Source organism: Drosophila navojoa, chromosome 4, assembly GCF_054131105.1.
Source record: "Drosophila navojoa isolate 15081-1374.11 chromosome 4, UAZ_NAV_1.0, whole genome shotgun sequence".
NCBI lineage: Eukaryota > Metazoa > Arthropoda > Insecta > Diptera > Drosophilidae > Drosophila > Drosophila navojoa.
Window position 1 is genome coordinate 4,984,543 of NC_142892.1, and position 17,458 is coordinate 5,002,000.

Here is a 17,458-nt window from a genome sequence, read left to right on the forward strand (position 1 = left end):
TGCATTTGTAATTTGCAACTATTGTTGGGGGGGAAAAAGGTTCGCCGTAATTGGAAAAGCGGGAAAAACAATTCTTGAAAAGTTTTTGCACAGAATTGAAAAGATTCTGTTGCCTTTGTTGGGCACAATGATGAAGTTTTCAATGGAATTAATATAACAACAAAGTGTATTGTTATTGTTTATATTGTGATAAATGTTATTAAATTTTTAAAGCTTTATGTTGAATAATGAAGAAAATTTTGCATATATTTTATCTTTTATGTCCAACTTTAAAGTATAGCGGAACTACTTATAAAACATATAAATAACTGGGAAAACCCAATTACATTCCGTCTCCTCGGACAGATTTGTTGCCACCCGCGAGCATTGCATACTTTGGGGCTGCCACGAATAGCCATAAATACCGTTGCCTACTTCCAAGTGCTGTGCCAAAACTCAATTTCACACAGACAACAACAGACCGAGTCGTAAATATGACGCGCTTTAAGCCAATTTAAGTCGAGTTAACGCGCAGTTAAGCTGTGCCCTCTCCCTCTCTCACTCCCTCGCTCACTCGCTTGCCCTTTCAACTTGCAAAATCACATGTATTTATTTTGCCGTTATTCCCGACTACCGCAACTGTCGTTGTTCTAGTTGTTGTCGTTGTCAGCAATTGCGGCAGTTTGCCAAAAAGTCAGATAAAATGTTAAACAAAACCCAAGCAAATGCTTTGTTGGATGAAGAGCGGGAAGGGGAAGCTTTGCGGATAGTCGTGGCTATTTTGAATGGTAAACAAAACGGCTTTTTTGGCGTGCTTTTGCACTTGTCATTTATGTATTCTAACTCACCGTAAGTTCATACTATCTCCCTCTCACTCGCGCATTCATAATGAGCATGCAAACATATATTTGATGACTGTCGAAAAAAAAATTCTTCAGTGCGCTTGAAGCTTTACGGCATTGCGTTTCGTGTTTGTTTTGTATTTGATGCTGCTGCCGGGGCGACGATTGCAGCCGGCATGTGCGTCGTGCCTGCGTCGTGCTCTCTTCGCCGCCGTCACTGTTGTCGTTGCGGTTGCCGTTGCCATTGCCTTTGCCGCTCTCTCAGCGCGCACGTTTTGTGCTTTTGTTTATTTGGCACTTGTTTCGCTGAGCGCCAGACAGTTGAAGAGAGTTTGAGAGTGTGAGAGAGCGCGAGAGAGAGAGCGCACTCTCTCACTGTTACTTTTTATCATACGCCACTGCGTCGTTTTTGTTGTTGGCTTTTCGGCTAGCTGGACGGCGTCGCATTTTTATGGCAAATCGTATCGCTGCTCGCTGCTCTGTCGGCTCTGTCGTTTCCTATGTTCAGTTAACATTAAAACGCAGTCCGCTAGAGCAGCGTCTGTTTTTGTCGTCGCGTTAGAACTAAATGAAAAGAAAAGAAAAATAAATTAAGAAAACAAATATACATATAAAAAAAAATTACACTGCAAATATGCGCAAATATTTATAATTGTGTTTACTGTGCAAGTCAGATATTTGTTGTAAAGTGTCGTGTCTAACGCGCTCTCTCTCTCTCTCTCGCTCGCCTCTCGTCTACGTATGTGTGCGTGTGTGTGTGAGTGTCTTGTGTACTCGCGTGTGTGTGTGTGCTAAGACAACAATTTTACACGATAAAATATGTAATATTTGATAGCTGCAATATTTATAAGCCATTTAGCTTGGCGCTTTTTGCTTGTGCATAATCCCAAGTTGAAGCTGTTGGCGATATAACGGTTGTTTGGAAGAATTCACATTTTACCGGCTGTGCTACTTATACGAATTAAATTTCGAAACTTTTTCAAAGCTATTAAATTGTTCAGAAAGTTGTTTTATAAACTTAAAATTGCTTCGCAGCTTTGTTCTATGCTTCTTATATTTCAACTATAAAAATAGGTGAAAAAAAAATTAAACTGCATTGTCAGCGCAATGTAAAGAAATGCAATTACATTTGAGCTTTTGTCAGTAACAGCAACAGCGCTGACCACAAAAATAAACCACCCTCGAAAACAAAACAAAGTAAAGGAAAAAAATAACAATAATAATAACAATAAATATATATGTATGTGTATATATAAATAACGTAACAAAAACAAACAATGCGGCAAGCTGAACTAACGGCACAAGCGAAACGTGTTCAAAATATTTCCTCTTGATGTTTTGGTTTGACGAACATCGTCACAAAGCGCAATACAAATATTTCTACTAAAAGGAATTTCTGTGTAAAATGCAACAGCGGTCAGAGTATGAGCGAGAGAGACGCACAGAGGTAGAAGGATAGGCAGGCAGGCTGGCAGGCAAGGCAAGGCAGTCAAAGCAAGGCAACGGCGGCGAATTAAAAGCAGGCACGCAATAGCATTTTTAATATGCATATGTGCGTGTGTGTGTCTGTTTGTTTGAAGTAGTTGGTAGCCTGGTTTTCGTTATGCAGAGTGGAACAGACAGGGAGAGAGGTAGGCGGACGCTAGGCTCTGCTATTTCTTTTTCGAGTTTTGTTTTTTGTTTTTGTGTTTGCTGCAGCGCTCACAGCAAACGAACTTTAATTTGCCGTCATTCTACTTTTGGTCTGGTTTTCGCCGCTGCCTGCTCACATTACACATACGCAGCGGCAGCAAGAGGAAGCAGCAAATTGTTGCCTACCATTGGGCGCGCTCTTTCTCTCTCTCTCTCGCTTGCACTCGCACACATCCTTGCTGCGCGTTGCCTTTTACTTCTGATATTCGCTGCGTTTTGTTCGGCTCTCCGGCAATTTCGCTGGAGAGCGCGAGTTCACTCTCTCGCTGGCTTTGTTTTGTATTGAGTGTGGGTAAAAAAAACATAGCCGAAAACAAAGCTCAGCAGACTGTGGCTAATTTTTCGCTAGAATTTGTATTCCCAAAATATTTATAAATAATGGTTATTGGAACTGATTTTTAATTATTTACAAGGAAAGTTTATTTGGGTGTGTGTGTGTGCGGATGATTAAGATTTTTATTTGTTTTTCTGTGAGTGTGTGGGCCGCGCTGCATCCCTGAGGTCGTCTACCTTTTTTTTTTTTGCTGCTACTTCTCTTTCGCTGCGATTTCGTCATTGTTCGAGATGCCAATGCAACTGTCTATATGTATGTGTATTTATGATATTTATGTACGTGTGTGTGTGTGTTTTCGTGTGGGTGGTGGTGTTTTTTTTTTCTGAGAATTTCCTCTGCATTTTAATCATCATAATAATAAACATTGCAATTTCTGTATTCTCTTCGGCTCTTCTGCTATCTGTTCGTATTGTGCTAGGTTAGCAATTCTTTCAGTGTTGTAAAGCGCTTCGCTTACCCATTCCCTTGGGCAATTGCAACTTGGTTCTTGGCTGTTTCCTACTTATGTTCACTGTTTATTTGCTTTTATTGAGAAGTCTAACTCTCTCTCTCTCTTTCTCTCTCTCCCTCTGAATTTTTCTCTGCCTTTCTTGCCTTTTTTATGCTTTGATTTCCGCTCGTAATCTATTAAGATATGATATTTTTACTGTCGGCGCTTCTCCATAGAAAATCTTATTAAGTCGCTTCACCTCATGCCACCAGATAAGCGCTCCTCCGGTATATATGTATGTACATATATACATATATATCTCTATGTATAATGACTAATTGAGTCATCGTGAGACGCCCACAGTTGAGATAATGCAATTAGACGCGGCAGCTACCTGAAGTCTGTTGTGTTATTCCAATTGGAGAGTGGTATGAGTGGAGTGCAGATAGAGGAGAATTCTTAGCTCACGTAATCTATGTCTATGTGTGCGTGAGTGTTTGTATGTGTGTGCTCGTGTATGCAATTGCCTTGCTTAACAAACAATTCAATAATGTTACCCTGTAATATATGCCTGTATATTTAAAGGGTATATATGTACATATATGTAGGAAGAGAATTTGTTTGTCAGGGTATAAAAATTTCAAGTATATATGGAAGTTTTAAATGTGTATAATAGTGTGTATAAAGGTATTTTCTAAGGTATATTCTTATTTTTCATTTTAAGTATATAAATATATGTATATTACATATATGTACGTATTTATTTAAATTTATGTATATCTTCAAGTTGCATTAAAATATATATATATATATATATATATATATATATAAATATTAAAAGCTCTGCATAACTGTTAATTAAGAGTTCTTAGGAAAATTTAAAATTTCTTACTCAGAAAAACTTTTTTTATTTTTTTTTTTTTTTTACTGTTTTTTTTTTTTTTTTCTGCAAGGAGATAAGCATCAATTAAAGATAAATGCACACATAATTAAAGTTTAATTGCTGAATCATGAATGCTGTACAGCAGTAACTAATAAATTATTGAAGCTGAAGATACCCTATAAAAATTGCTAACTAAAGCAAAAACTAAAGTTTAGTAGAGATTTTCCTGAGATAAACTAAGAAATATGTGAGATATGAAATATGCTCGCCTTTTGGCCAGGGTATACCATATAATATAGACATATTTGGCTGTCTTTGGGCTATCTCGTGGAGCTTAGTCATTAGCAGCCAATCTGGCAATTAGGGCAGGCCACAGCAACAAAATGTTGCAGACTTTGATAAGTTTCGATGCGAAATCATAGAGAATAGACAAAGACATAATTAGGTAGGTAGCTGCTGGCCTTTAAAGTTGTTGGCCAATTGGTTTGGGCCAGGTATTTGGGCTTTAAATGATGAATGACCAAATTGCTGGCAAAGCTACATTTATTTATGTCTGTTGTGGCTGTTGTTGTTGCTGTTGTTGTTGTTGTTGTAGTTGATTATGAATCGATTTTGGTGTTGCGTCTGCCACCTGCGCATTTTGCATTTAATTTGCTAATTAAAATGTCTAGCTGGGCGTGTATATTGTTCACCTAAGTCGAAGTCAATAGCCTAATAGACTGAGAGAGAGAGAGAATGAGAGAGAGAGAGGGAGGCAGTGAGAGACGGGTCAAGTCCTGTGTGTGTGCCTGTCCTCTGTGGCGGCCACTCCTCGAGCTTTGCATGTCATTGGCTCGTAATCAGCGCTGAAGCGACATCCGTTCGCCGTTTGCCTCCTTTGGGGTTTTTTTTTGACCGGCGTTACGTTCCACTTGACCAGTTTCCTGATTGTATTTCCTCTGCCTCACTTCAGTCTAATTTGTTTAACAAATAGTTCTGCTGCTCAGCCCAATCTCTCTCTTCTCTCTCTCTCTCTCTCTTTCTACCTCTTTATATATAACCCTGTCTCTCTCTAGCTCTGCTCATTAATTAGCATTTTTACTCACTTTTCGAATTTCGATTTATTGTTTTTCGCTTAGTCTATTTTTTATTTTATTTATTTTTTATTTTTTTTTTTTATTTATTTTTTTTTGTGTTTTGTGTTTTTTGTGTAAACACAGCCCGAATTTCCGGACTGACATAAAGTGTTTTTCATTTGTTCACATCGATACTCTAGCTTTAAATAGCTGTTCAGGTATATTAGCTGCAAGTAGCAGCGGTTAACTAGATTAGATAAAGCACTGCGACTAGCTGGTCTAGATAATAGTAAAAGCGGCTTAAACTCTGATATCATTAATTTATAATTTCACTTTGACCCAGTTTTGTTAACATGTTGCTAACTCAGTTTTGCTGCCAAGTAAATTTTAATAAATTAATTAGAAACTTGTGTAATAATTTAAAAAAATTATTTTCATTTACATATTTGTCTAAATTTATTTTTATATATTTTGTCTTTTTTTTTTGCCTTTGTGGCTTTGGCTTAACAAAAAATTGTTATATAGAATTAATTCTTGATAACAATAAATAAATAATAAATATTATTATATAAATTTAAACTTCTCAGTTCTTAGACACTTTTCAAGCTAGTTTGTGTAGAGTTAAAGCCCTCTCTCTCTCTCTCTCTCTCTCTGTCTGTTCGCTCATTTGCTTTGTAGAGTATCTCTTAGTCGTTTCTCTTGTGCACTTTGTTTCATTAAATGTGTTTCGCTTGCCTTTTGCCCCCAGCTCGTCTCTCGTCTCGTTTGCCTCAATTAAAAACTGTGCTGCCCACATGTTATATACATATGTATATATACTATATCTCTGTCTGCTTTTTTCTCTCCATATTTTGTTGATACATTTTTAAGACGCCATAAAAGTCGAAAAAGATGACAATGTCAATGTCTCAACACTTGTGCTACTCGCTGTCTATCTCTCACTCTCTCTCTCTGTCTCTCTCTCTCTCTTGCTAGTGACCTCTAGGGCGGTGTGACAGCTGCAGATCCGCTGCTGGAATTCTTGTTGGTGGGCGCCTGGCCATCAATTATAATTCTCTGCTCGCATTTGATGTTTGCCTTTATCGTGGCGTATACTTGATGCGAATGTCTCGCGAGGCATTTTCGTTTCTCTGTTTGTTGTTGTTGTTGTTTTTGCTCTTGTTTTCTTTTTTAATTATGCACAATTGCCGCTAAATTTGTCGCGTTGCAGCTTCCGGTATTCAATTCTCGTTTGCCTTTGTGCTGGAGCCTTTCACTACTCGCCTCCACCTCTCTCGGCCCCGGCCCCGGCCCCGTTCCGATTCGATTCAATTTTCGATTCTTGTCGTCGCTGTCGTATTTGAATTGAATGCGGCAGCTATCAATGCAGCTGCCGCATCTCTGGCCCCCGCGCCTCGATACACTCGGTTCCGAGTCGTGCCTGGCGCGTTGGCTTTCGGATTATAATCTTTATCAATTTGGTTTTGGGGCTGTGTGGGACAGTTAAGCCCAAGTGTCTGTCATACGCGGCTCTGGTGTCGGTTTTTCGCAGCTCTCTCGGCATGTGTCGCCTCATGCCGCCAGCAGTCGAACGATCTGAGGTCTGGGAAAGTGTGTCGGCTGATTTTTTATTTATTTTTATTTATTTTTTTTTTTTTTTGTGGAACTTTCGCTTAATTTGTGACGCGGCTCAAACGGAATGACAACAGCTTTAAGAATATTGATGACGATGCGTGTGCCCGCGAGGCATTCGAGTTGACAGAAGATTGTTAAATGTCTGTGCCTTGGGATTCGAATTACGCGACTCAAGAATGTTAATTGAGCTGTCAGCATAGAAATTGTTTTTAGAGAAGCTTTAATGTGCTTGCAGGCATTAGCCATGGAGCTTTTATGATTATTCTATTGCTATTCTATCAAGTAGAATTCTGCTTAATTTCCTTTAAGCAATAATTCTTAGCTACAATAATATTACGCATGCAACATGTGGTCCCAATGGGCTTTCAAAACTTCTTATTTAACTGTTAGCAGTTCGAATCTCTAGAGTCTTTAAGTTTTCAGCTTCAAAATGCAAATTGTTCATCATTTCTCATAGATTATTACCGAATTGAAAACTGTTTGATCTTGAGCTACTTTAAACACATAAATTCCTTAGAATTTGTTTATTTTGTTTGCCACTCGCATGCCAAATGCTCTCAAATGCAGTTGCTATTTATAGGCAGCTCTTAATCATCTGATTAATATGCCATAAAAAACGCTCTTAAATAAACAAATTTCCGCTGAGTTTGACGCATTAATAAAAATTGAATTCAACTCTTGCATCCACATGTTCAGATATTCGTTTTGTGATATTGTAAATAAATAAAAAAAAAAAAAAAACACAAGAAAACACCAACAAAACTCAAGCACAATCAGTTTAATAAATTTAAAAGTAAAAACAAAAACAAACGCACAAAAAAAGAAAATAAAATAAAATAGCAACAACGAGTGAAATCAACGAAGGGCGTAAATTTTCAATAAATGATATAAAATAGAATCTGCAGCAATCAGTGATAATCAAACTAAACCAAAACGTGAAATCAGCACTTAAAGAAGAAGAAGAAGAAGAGTAAGAATATGTGATAAAGTCAAGTGTAAATCAATGTTTGTCATCACAATCAACAATAATAATCAACAATAAAAGTAAATAAATAATAAACACATATACACTACAAAAGGGGCCACACACGCATACGCACACATGTATATACAAACATACACATACATACGTACGCACAACTTGCATCTTGAATGTGTGATAAGGCCGCAAGCGTTAAGAACCGGTTCGAACCGGTCATAAATAGATGAGAGGCGGCGCAAGGACTCGCTACCACATTCGCATAACTGCCGTTAATTGATGAAACAAACTTCACAAATTCGAACTGTAAAGCAAAGACACAAAACAACAAAAATAATAATTTAAACAACAACAAGAACAGGAACGTTAAAAGCGACCTCAAAGCCACGCTGATGATGGGCTACATCATGGGTTGTGCTTGTTTCAAAGGTATGTAAAACTGTTGTGGGTGTGTGTGTTTGTTAAACAGTTATGCCACACACACACACACACACGGGCATTGGCTCTCACACACGCCCTCTCTCCAGCCTCTGGTTCCCTCTCTCTCATTTTATCATTTGTCAACTCTCATTTATGCGTTGGCATCGCGTTTCCTTCCGCTCATTAGCTTTGTTGTTGCTGCTGCTGTTGCTGCGGCTTCTTCTTCTTTCACTTTATTGTTTTGCCTTTTACGCACTTTCGCATTCTTCACTTGCAAAACGTCATTAAACAACGTCACAAAGTCAGCGTGCATGCGCACGTGCCAACAGTTATGCTCTCTCTGGCGTGCGCTCTCTCACTCTCACTCTCACTCTCCCTCTGTCACTCGCTGTTTATGGCAAACTATTCGCACTGTTAGTTAACAGCTTTTATAGCAGCGCAGCTTCGTGACAACAGGCTGGCAGGCAGGCAGCGTCGCCTTTTTTATTGCCCTGTAAAATCTCGTGTGAGTGCAAAATGCATGAGATTTGCCTTTGCCTTTGCCTTGCCCGTTACATTTTAGTGTGTGTGTGTGCGTGTGTGTTTTCTTCGCCATTTCTTGCTGTCGTCGCTTAAAGGATTTTTGAGTGCATATGTGTGTCTGCGTGTGCGTATGTGTGGGCAACTTGTGTATTGCTCGACAGCCTTTTGAGTGCAAAGTGATTTTTTCTGTTGTCTTTTGCACTTTTCTAGCGATTTGTTATGTGAGCTTAATAAGCTGCCAAGCTAGCTGCGGCGCTTTACAGTTATGCATATTGTATGTAGAATCATTTTTTTTCTGAAACCTAAATTTTGTATATGCAATTGGAGTTGTATAGTTTTATAAAGTGTTTGGAAAGTCAAAAATTCAATGATTAATATAAATATTTATGTTTAAATAAATGAAAAGATAATCTTATTTTATTAATTAATTATTAGTTAAATTATTTATCATTTTAGTTCGTATATTTATAAAATTTATTATTAATATAAATTACAATATTTTTATCCTTAAACAATTTTTGTTTTACTTATTAATTGCTCTATCATTATTTTAATTATTTTTTATTTCTGTATCAAATTCTCAGTGAACTACTTTGCTTTTTCTCTCAGTGCATACATTTTAACTTAATTTTGTAGTTTATTTTTTATTTTTACAAATTTCACATTAAATTGTTTGGGCCATACAAATTCCAGCAGCGTCTTACATTAACAGTTATTTTTTTACATGGTCGCAATGTCGCTGTGCCGCAAATTGTGGCACACACACACACACACACACACTAAAGGGAGCACATTGCAGCCTTTAACCTTTCACATTTGCGTGTTTGCGAAACTCACACCCGCAGCCCGCAGCCCGCGTCCCCCTCCGCTCCTTACTGTTAGTTAGTTTGATTCAATTGCAATTTGCAGCATCCGCATGCTGCCTATCGCAGGAAGCGTGTGACATAGAGAGAGAGCAAGAGAGAGAGAGAGGGAGTGAGGGAGAGGGAGGGCGGTAAAGCGGAGTGGAGAGTGGTTCTAGTGGTGCAAAGTGCAGCAGCAGCTGACAAGCGGCGCTAAGTGCTCTGCCCATTAAAGTATGCAATCGTTTTGCGGTTAACAGGATCACACTATGCACACACTCTTTCTCCCTCTTGCACTGTCTCTCTATTTGTCTGTCTCTTTCTAATTGCTTTAGCCCTCATATAATGCTGCCGGCGTGCCTTGGGGCATTTCCTTTGACAAGATTAACGATGCACAACGGCCCCAAGCACTGGCTGTCTCTCTGTCTTCTGCCATCTCTCTCGTTTTCTTTCTCTCTCCCTCTCTTTCATCTCTCAAATTTCTTTCATTCATAAACAAATTGGTGCCAATTTTTAGCTGCCCACAATTAAATAACAAATGCAAATGAAAATTTTATCCACAGCCAAGAGCGTCAGAGAACCACAGCAACACCCCAAGCATGCCCTGCTCTGCTCCCATCTCTGTCTGTCCCTCTCTATCTCTCTCTCTCTGTCTCGCCAACTATCGCTCTCTCTGTCTAACTTGCTCAACCGCCTGTGGGAGCGCATAAATAAATAAATAAATAAATAAACAAACGTTTAATTGAACCGGAAATTATTTTTCTGTGGGCGTCGATTGGATTTCTATTCATATGTGTGTGCATGCATGTGCGTGTGTGTGAGTTTCGCATTGGAATTTATAGTACACTTGTCGCTTTGTTGTTGTTGTTGCTGTTTTTTGTCTCAGCATTGCGATTTTGTTGTAGCTAAAAGGTTTTGCTTCGTTTCGACTGCGTGATATAATGCTGTTGCTCCATCTCACTCTCTCTCTCTCTCTCTCTCTCTCTCTCACTCTCTCTCTCTCTCTCTCTCTCTCTCTCTCTTTCTCACTCTCTCTCTGTGTCTCTCTCTCCCTCTCTTATTAAACTTGGCTATCTTAGAGCAGTTTTAGAAACTAGCTTATCGAATTTGTTTTTTGATGATGCCATAAAGCGATTCATTTGGATTTTCTGCACAGGAATTATCTACGTTTTCTTTTCTTCTTCAGTTTATAGAGTATTCAATGTTCGCTGTGGCAATTATAGAACTTTCGTTAGTCAGCTTCTCTTGGCTTTCTATTAATATGCAATGCCGCATTAGCAAGTTGCTCTCTGGCTGTGCGCTAAATTGACGCTAAAGCTCGTTATATAGCTGTAGCTGTAATTGTATATGTAACTGTGACTGTGACTGTTACTGTAGCTGTAACTGTAACTGTGAGTGTATCTGTATGTGTGTGTGTTCTATTCGCCTCGGGGCTCAGTATGCATATGTGCTGCTCGTTATGCCGCCGCCTCCTCGCTTTCGCCTTCTGTTTGAGTTAGTTTAGTTTGCATGTGTTGCTTGTCGCACACGAAAAACTTTGTAAACTTGATGTGGACTTTGCCTTAAATGAGCCGCCCACTTGTTGAATTAAATGTAATTTAACGGAGCACGCAAATCTTATGAAGTACTTGAGCTGCGTTTAAAGTGAGACTAAAAATTAGATTTAAACAAAGCGAAAATTATAGAAAGAAAATTAGATTAAAATAATAATAATAATAATAAAAACATAATTAAAATAAAATATATATGTTAACAAAATAAAAAATATCTTATAAAACAAAGTAAAATGATAATAAATAAAAAATAAATTAATTATGAAAAGATAAAGAAAAACAAAAAATTAAAAAAATATATATATAGTAAAAGCATATATAATAAAAATATATCATAATAATAAAAATGTATAATAATAAAAATATATAATAATAATAATAAAATGCAATAGAAATAAATAAAATAAATATAATAAATAAAATAAATATAATAAATAAAATAAATATAATAAATAAAATAAATATAATAAATAAAATAAATATAATAAATAAAAATATATATACTTAAAAAAATATAAACAAATTTATAATACGAAGATAAAGGTAAAAGAATAAGAAATACTTATAAAAATGAGCAACAAAAAATATATAAATATTAAATTTAAAAAAGTAATTAAAAAAAAAAAATAGAAATATTTAATAAGAAAAATAAAATAAAATAAAAATGTTGAATTAAATCAATAATAAAAATAATACAAAATAAAAAGTACTATATTCAAAGAAAATAGGAAACAAGATATAAACACAACATATTAAAAAAAATATGAAAAAATAAAAAATAAAAATAGAAAATGTAAATAAAAAATTTAAATAAAAAAAGTAAATAAAACATTAAAATAAAGTATGAAAATTAAGAATTAAAATAAAAGAAAGTAAATGAAATAAAGTTTAATCAATTTACTGATCAGAGCATAAGGAGAATAATTGTATTTTTACTATCTAAGAACTTGACATAAAGCTCGAATGAATATATGTACATATTTGACGTAAAAAGTGTAAGTCATTGGAGACTCTGCACACTTAACATAAAAATCGCCTGCGTCCTGTGGATACAATTATAATTTCATGTGCTGTGGCATGTGAAAATATTTACATAGCTCGACACTTGTCGTGGCACGCGATAATTACAGTAATTTATATGCTCATCCGGGGAATAATTATTGTCGCTCTGACGTGTCGTGTCTTGTCTTGGCCATGTTCAGCGCATCAGATAGCGCGAGCCCAGTGGAGTGACACTGAGTGTCAGTTGGCCAGGATGTGGCTTCAGTTTCATGGAGATGTCTCGGCTGAAGAGGGCTTTTCGCAAGACGCTCGTCGAGTTCTTCAAGAAGACGAGCCTGAACGGCTTCGGCTTGCTCTACTTTATTCGCCGGCGGCCGTATCAGCGGCTCTTCTGGTTTCTCTTCATAGCCACGGGCATTGCGTCGGCCACATTTGTGGTCTGTACGACGCTGCTGCAGTTCCTGGCCAGGCCCACAGTCATTTCCTTGTCCGAGGCGAGCTTCGAGTCGGCGGAGTCGTTGCCGTTTCCTGCTCTAAGCATTTGCAGTGCGAACAAGCTGAGTCGGCAGCGCCTGGAGGCATTCGCCGAGCAGCTGGCCTTGACTAGCGGAAAGTCTAAGGCGGATTGGCTTAAACAGCTGCAGCTGCTCGCCGGCTACTTTTATCCTTTGGCCGTTTCAGCTACGGCAGCGGCTGAGCTGCAGGCCTCCCTGGCAGCTCGCTGGCCTCTGGATGTGCGCTCGCAGCTGCTGCACCTGTCGCCCAGCTGTGAGAGCTTGCTGCTCAGCTGCCACGTGGATGGAGTTGCCAGCAATTGCTCCGAGCTCTTTCGGCTGACGCCCAGCCTCGAGGGCTGCTGCTGTCTCCTGCAGCGCACCGACCGCATCTCAGCTGCGCTGACACTGCGTTTGAATGCCTCCCACGCAGATGACTTCCATATGCCGCGTCCTGGCTTCAGCTCTGCCTTCAGCCTGCATCTGCCGGGCTGGCGGGGCCGAGCCACGCTCGCACCTGGCGAGGCCTCCGCGCTGCATTTGCGTCCGCTCCACTTGAAAGCCGATGCCCAGCTACGTGACTATCCCTTGGCCCAGCGCGGCTGTCATTTTCCCGACGAGGCTGAGCACCTGGTGCAGTGCTTGCCCCAGTGCCGCCTACGCAGCACCGTTGCTGCCTGCAACTGCTCGCCGTTTGTCTACGACCTGGCCTCGGCCGCTGGTCAGCTGGAGAACGTGAGCTACTGTAATTTGGCACAGACGGCATGCCTGCAGTCGGTGGAGGGTAAGCAGTCATAAAGGGTCTCATAACAGAGAGCTAACATTATGCTAGCAGACCGGGTTTATGGTCAATAAGAGAGGTTTTATTATGGCAATGAGCGAAAGTCTTTAAATGTGGGCATTGTAGTTGGCCATGTGTGGAGTTGTTAGTGAGGCAGAGGCTGACGTTGGCTGAGGAATAGTTCTTAATTAGGTATGTAGAGAGAGACTAGTTAGCAGTTGAGCCTAACTACAGCTATTTCCATTCGTCTGTTGGCCACAAACAGCTTAGATAGTAGCTGGCATATGGCGCTCTATATTTCGTCTATTTTCCTTTACCAGGCAAAATATCTAGGCAGACTTGAAAGAGTATAATATATAGTATAAGTACTATATAGTACAATAGTATTAATATAGTATATTATGTTATAGAAAATGTACAAATTTATGAAAATGCGAATCTACTGATGAGAAGGAATATCTATTGAATAGAGTACTAGAAATAATATTAGCTTTCTATCTGACACACATACCTTCTATCAGATGCTATATGATTCATCAAATCTCAAATCTATTTTTGGCAAAAACGGCCTGATTTTATATATAATCAAGATTTTATATAACACACTAATCAGAAGGTGATTTATATTAAGTAAAACATAATGTACCAATATGAGCATTGTTAACTCGAGTACGTTTTTTCTGGCACTCATGCAGCCCTCTAGTATATAATATTTACCTAGACTCTAAGGTCTGTAAAGGGAATAAACCTAAAAGGACATTAAGTAATATGGACTAAAATCCTGAGCTATAAATTCACAATGCCAAATTAAATTATACCTTAGCATATATGAAATCTACCTAATCCAGTTCATTCTAACATTTACAAATTAACATAATTAAAATTGCATATGCTGTATAACAGTGCAGCTAACTGTAAGCAGTTCTATTAACAGACACAAATTTTGCGAGTCAATTAGGGGCTTTGCCTTTAGTTATTCCTGCTTAATTAGCTACAAATGTCAGCTCTCAAGAGCCTTGAGCTTTCCCCTCTCTCTCTCCCTCTCTCCCTCACTCCTCTGTCTCCCTCCCACAGCCAGCTGGTCGCCTTGGAGCTGTGAGGAATGCCTGCCCGCTTGCAATGATTGGCGCTATGAGCTGCGCAAGAGTCTGACGGGCTACGTGGACCCATTGGAGAGTACAGTGAGCATTGGCTATGATGGACCGCGTGTGCCGGTTTACAAGCAGGACGGACTCTACAAGTGGTACCAGCTGCTGTGTGAGTTGCCATCGACTCGTCTTAGCCTGAGCATCGCCCAATTGAATATCAAATTCCGTTTAGCTAACGTCGGGGGCGTGCTTAGCGTTTGCATTGGCTGCTCGTTCATTAGCGGCGTGGAGCTGGTCTACTTTATGGTGTATCGACTGTGGTACAACTGGCGGCAATTAGGCGGGTGATTTGTGCACTCGCTTTCTCTCTCTATCTTCTGGTATCCACGTTTAATAAATATCACGCATACGCCATGTGCGACAGCAAATGAAATTAGTTTTGATTTATTTTGAGCCTTGGTCACAGCGTCGCCTCGCACTCAATAAGGATGTCTATCTACATTCATCTAGCTGACACGCCACGCCCACTCGCTCACAGCTGGGCTGAGGAAGGCTACTCGAAGCGCAAAGCAAATCGAAACGAGCGACTGCTCTATTGATGGCCTCTTGCGAAATGAAAGATAAATGTGACTGACATATTATATATATGTATGCATGTATATATATATATATATGTGTGTATACATTCCGGATCAGCATCAAGGTTAAGTCGTCTAAGGCAAACACTTTAAAACGCGCTCGAAAGGTCACTTAATGTCCAATAGATATATGTATATATGTATGTACATATATATATGACTCTGACTGTGGCTTACGGATGCGGATGGAATGTGTGTCGGGGCTTAAGCACATAAATCGATAGCTCCTCTTTTGTTCTCTCAGGTGGCTCATGACCTGTGAATAGCTGATTTTTATTGCCCTGTCCATTGGGGATTACGAATGCAGTTTCATCCCAAGTTATGAAACGAATGAAAAAGGGGGAAAAATTCAAGAGACAAATTTATTAAATAAAAGTAGAGAAACTTGAAAAAATTTTAAATAACATACAAAAATAAATAAATGTTAAAAAGGAAAAAAAAATCTAAAAAATAAAAAATAAATAAATGTTAAAGAGGAAAAAAAATCTAAAAAATAAAAAATAAATAAATAATAAAACAAATAAATACTAAAAAATAAATAATAGAAAAATAATAATAAAAAAATAAATAACACTATAAAAATTTAAAAAACACATAATAAAAAATAAATAACACTATAAAAATATAAAAAAAAACATAATAAAAAATAAATAATAAAAAAATAAATAATAAAAAAATAAATAATAAAAAAAAAATAATAAAAAATTAATAAATAAAATAATAAATAAATAAAAAAAATAAATGAATAAATAATATAGAAAAATAAGAAAAAGTAAAAAAATAATATAAACAAAATAATACAAAATAATTAAATACTTTAATGAAATAATAATTATTAATCTGTTTTTGCCTTCACTCGTACAACAAAAATTATCTACATTAAATAAAAAAAAAAAAAACTTTTGTAAGAAATGTTTTATGCTTTCCTTGACTCAGATCATATTGCCTATAATTTTCTTGAAATATGTTTATGCATTAAACATATACCTTATAATATATTTCCCAATAAACTTTGCCATAAAATTTATTTTTAAGTTTTTAAATTGTGTCTACAGTAAATATATTACATACATATCTCATAACAGCTGCTTTATTTCATTGACTTTCATAGTTTATAAGTTAAATGTGCAATAATTAAATTTTCATACGCATTTCTCTATTTCTTTCTCATTGCAGGTGAGTTTTCCCAGGGCCTTGCCAAATGCATTTAAATTATAAGTCTAACAGTTATGGGTAAGTCAAACGTATTTCATATTCAAATGCCTAACAGCTGCTGTTTAAGCGCTGTTAACTAAAAGCTGCGAAAGCTTGCAAGCGTAAGCTTTGGCAACAGGGTGCATTGGGCACCACCAGCACTGAAAGCTTTTGGGAAAGCTTTCTTGCTCATGGGGCTTAACTAAGTCTTATGGGTTTCGCAAATAAATTATGCTAAATCAATTTAATATAAAATGCGTGCGAGCACTTGAGCCATGTCAAGTGTATATATTTATATATAATACATACATACATACATACATACATATATATTTATATGTATCATTTATAATGGCGTCCACACATCATGGCAAATCATTGTTGCACAGAATTGCAAGTTAAGCATTTGTGCTTTAATGGCATGCCCAACCACGCCCATTTGCCGCCTACGCCTCGTAGGTCGGGAGCTCTGTAACGCTTCGAACAATGCCAACATCTCCATTAATTTTAAATACCGTCAACTTATCAGGCCGCGTCATGGCCCTAAGTGATTTCTTGCTTCTTGATTTAGCGCTCAATTCTTATGTGCGAGGGTGACTCAAGCAGTTGCTAATGAGTGAAAGGGAGGGAATTGTGAATGGAACAGACGAATTTTGACAAAGAAGAGCAGAGAGTGGATCAGACTGGAGTAGAATCTTGGACACTAATGAACAGTACTGTAGATTTGTGGAGACTCATGGAGAGTAGTGTAAACTATTGACGAGTACTGGAGTTTAATGTATGGAGAAGTGGAGACTATTGGAACGTAGTGGAAACTATTATAGAGTAGTAGCGACTAATTTAGATCATTGGAGAGTAGCGGAGACTGGTGTAAACTGTTGTAGAGTTGTAGAGCCTAATGGAGACTATTGGAGGGCAGTTTAGACTAGTGGAACTATTGGAGAGTAGTGGAGATTAGTGGAAACTATTGGAGAGTAGTAGCGATTAGTGGAAACTCTTGGAGAGTAGTATAGCATAATCTGGGCAAAAGTAGAGGCAGTGAAAACTGTTGGAGATTATTAGACCCTTGCGAAGATTATTAGCAGTGGAGCGTAGGAGAGCAGTAGAGACTAATGG

General features: G+C 37.9%; 3 protein-coding genes and 1 long non-coding RNA gene across 15 annotated transcripts in view; 3 read left to right on the forward strand and 1 right to left on the reverse strand.

Moving 5' to 3' along the window:
• Nucleotides 1-9,277, reverse strand: part of Cdc37 (cell division cycle protein 37) — a 173,788-nt gene extending 164,511 nt beyond the window's left edge. The window contains exon 1 of the mRNA XM_089258924.1: nucleotides 9,264-9,277. The gene's annotated coding sequence lies outside the window, so the exon portion shown is untranslated. The remainder of the gene's footprint in view (nucleotides 1-9,263) is intronic.
• The window catches only part of LOC108651991 (uncharacterized), a 116,548-nt gene that overhangs the window by 43,119 nt on the left and 55,971 nt on the right, over nucleotides 1-17,458 (forward strand). The window lies entirely within an intron of this gene.
• LOC149091347 (uncharacterized) lies at nucleotides 967-16,639 on the forward strand. The gene is made up of 3 exons (XR_016196637.1): nucleotides 967-1,642; nucleotides 7,526-8,237; nucleotides 16,325-16,639. It is a non-coding gene; the product is annotated as an uncharacterized LOC149091347 (long non-coding RNA).
• On the forward strand, nucleotides 12,372-15,489 carry ppk27 (pickpocket 27). Of its 2 annotated transcripts, XM_089260026.1 has the most exons (3): nucleotides 12,372-13,425; nucleotides 14,497-14,679; nucleotides 14,743-15,489. In XM_089260026.1, exons 1-3 carry the CDS (start codon nucleotides 12,417-12,419, stop codon nucleotides 14,856-14,858), a joined length of 1,308 nt encoding a protein of 435 aa, XP_089116152.1. In that variant the 5' UTR covers nucleotides 12,372-12,416; the 3' UTR covers nucleotides 14,859-15,489. The 2 variants fall into 2 exon arrangements, with proteins under 2 accessions (XP_089116152.1, XP_017957460.2); XM_018101971.3 differs by having other exon boundaries at nucleotides 14,497-15,489.

Bases quoted from the DNA above. Each gene is read 5' to 3' on its own strand.
- ppk27 (XM_018101971.3), top strand. From the start codon at position 12,417: ATGGAGATGTCTCGGCTGAAGAGGGCTTTTCGCAAGACGCTCGTCGAG. The intron at 13,426-14,496 runs GTAAGCAGTCAT...TCCCTCCCACAG, and splicing joins ATGCCTGCAGTCGGTGGAGG to CCAGCTGGTCGCCTTGGAGC.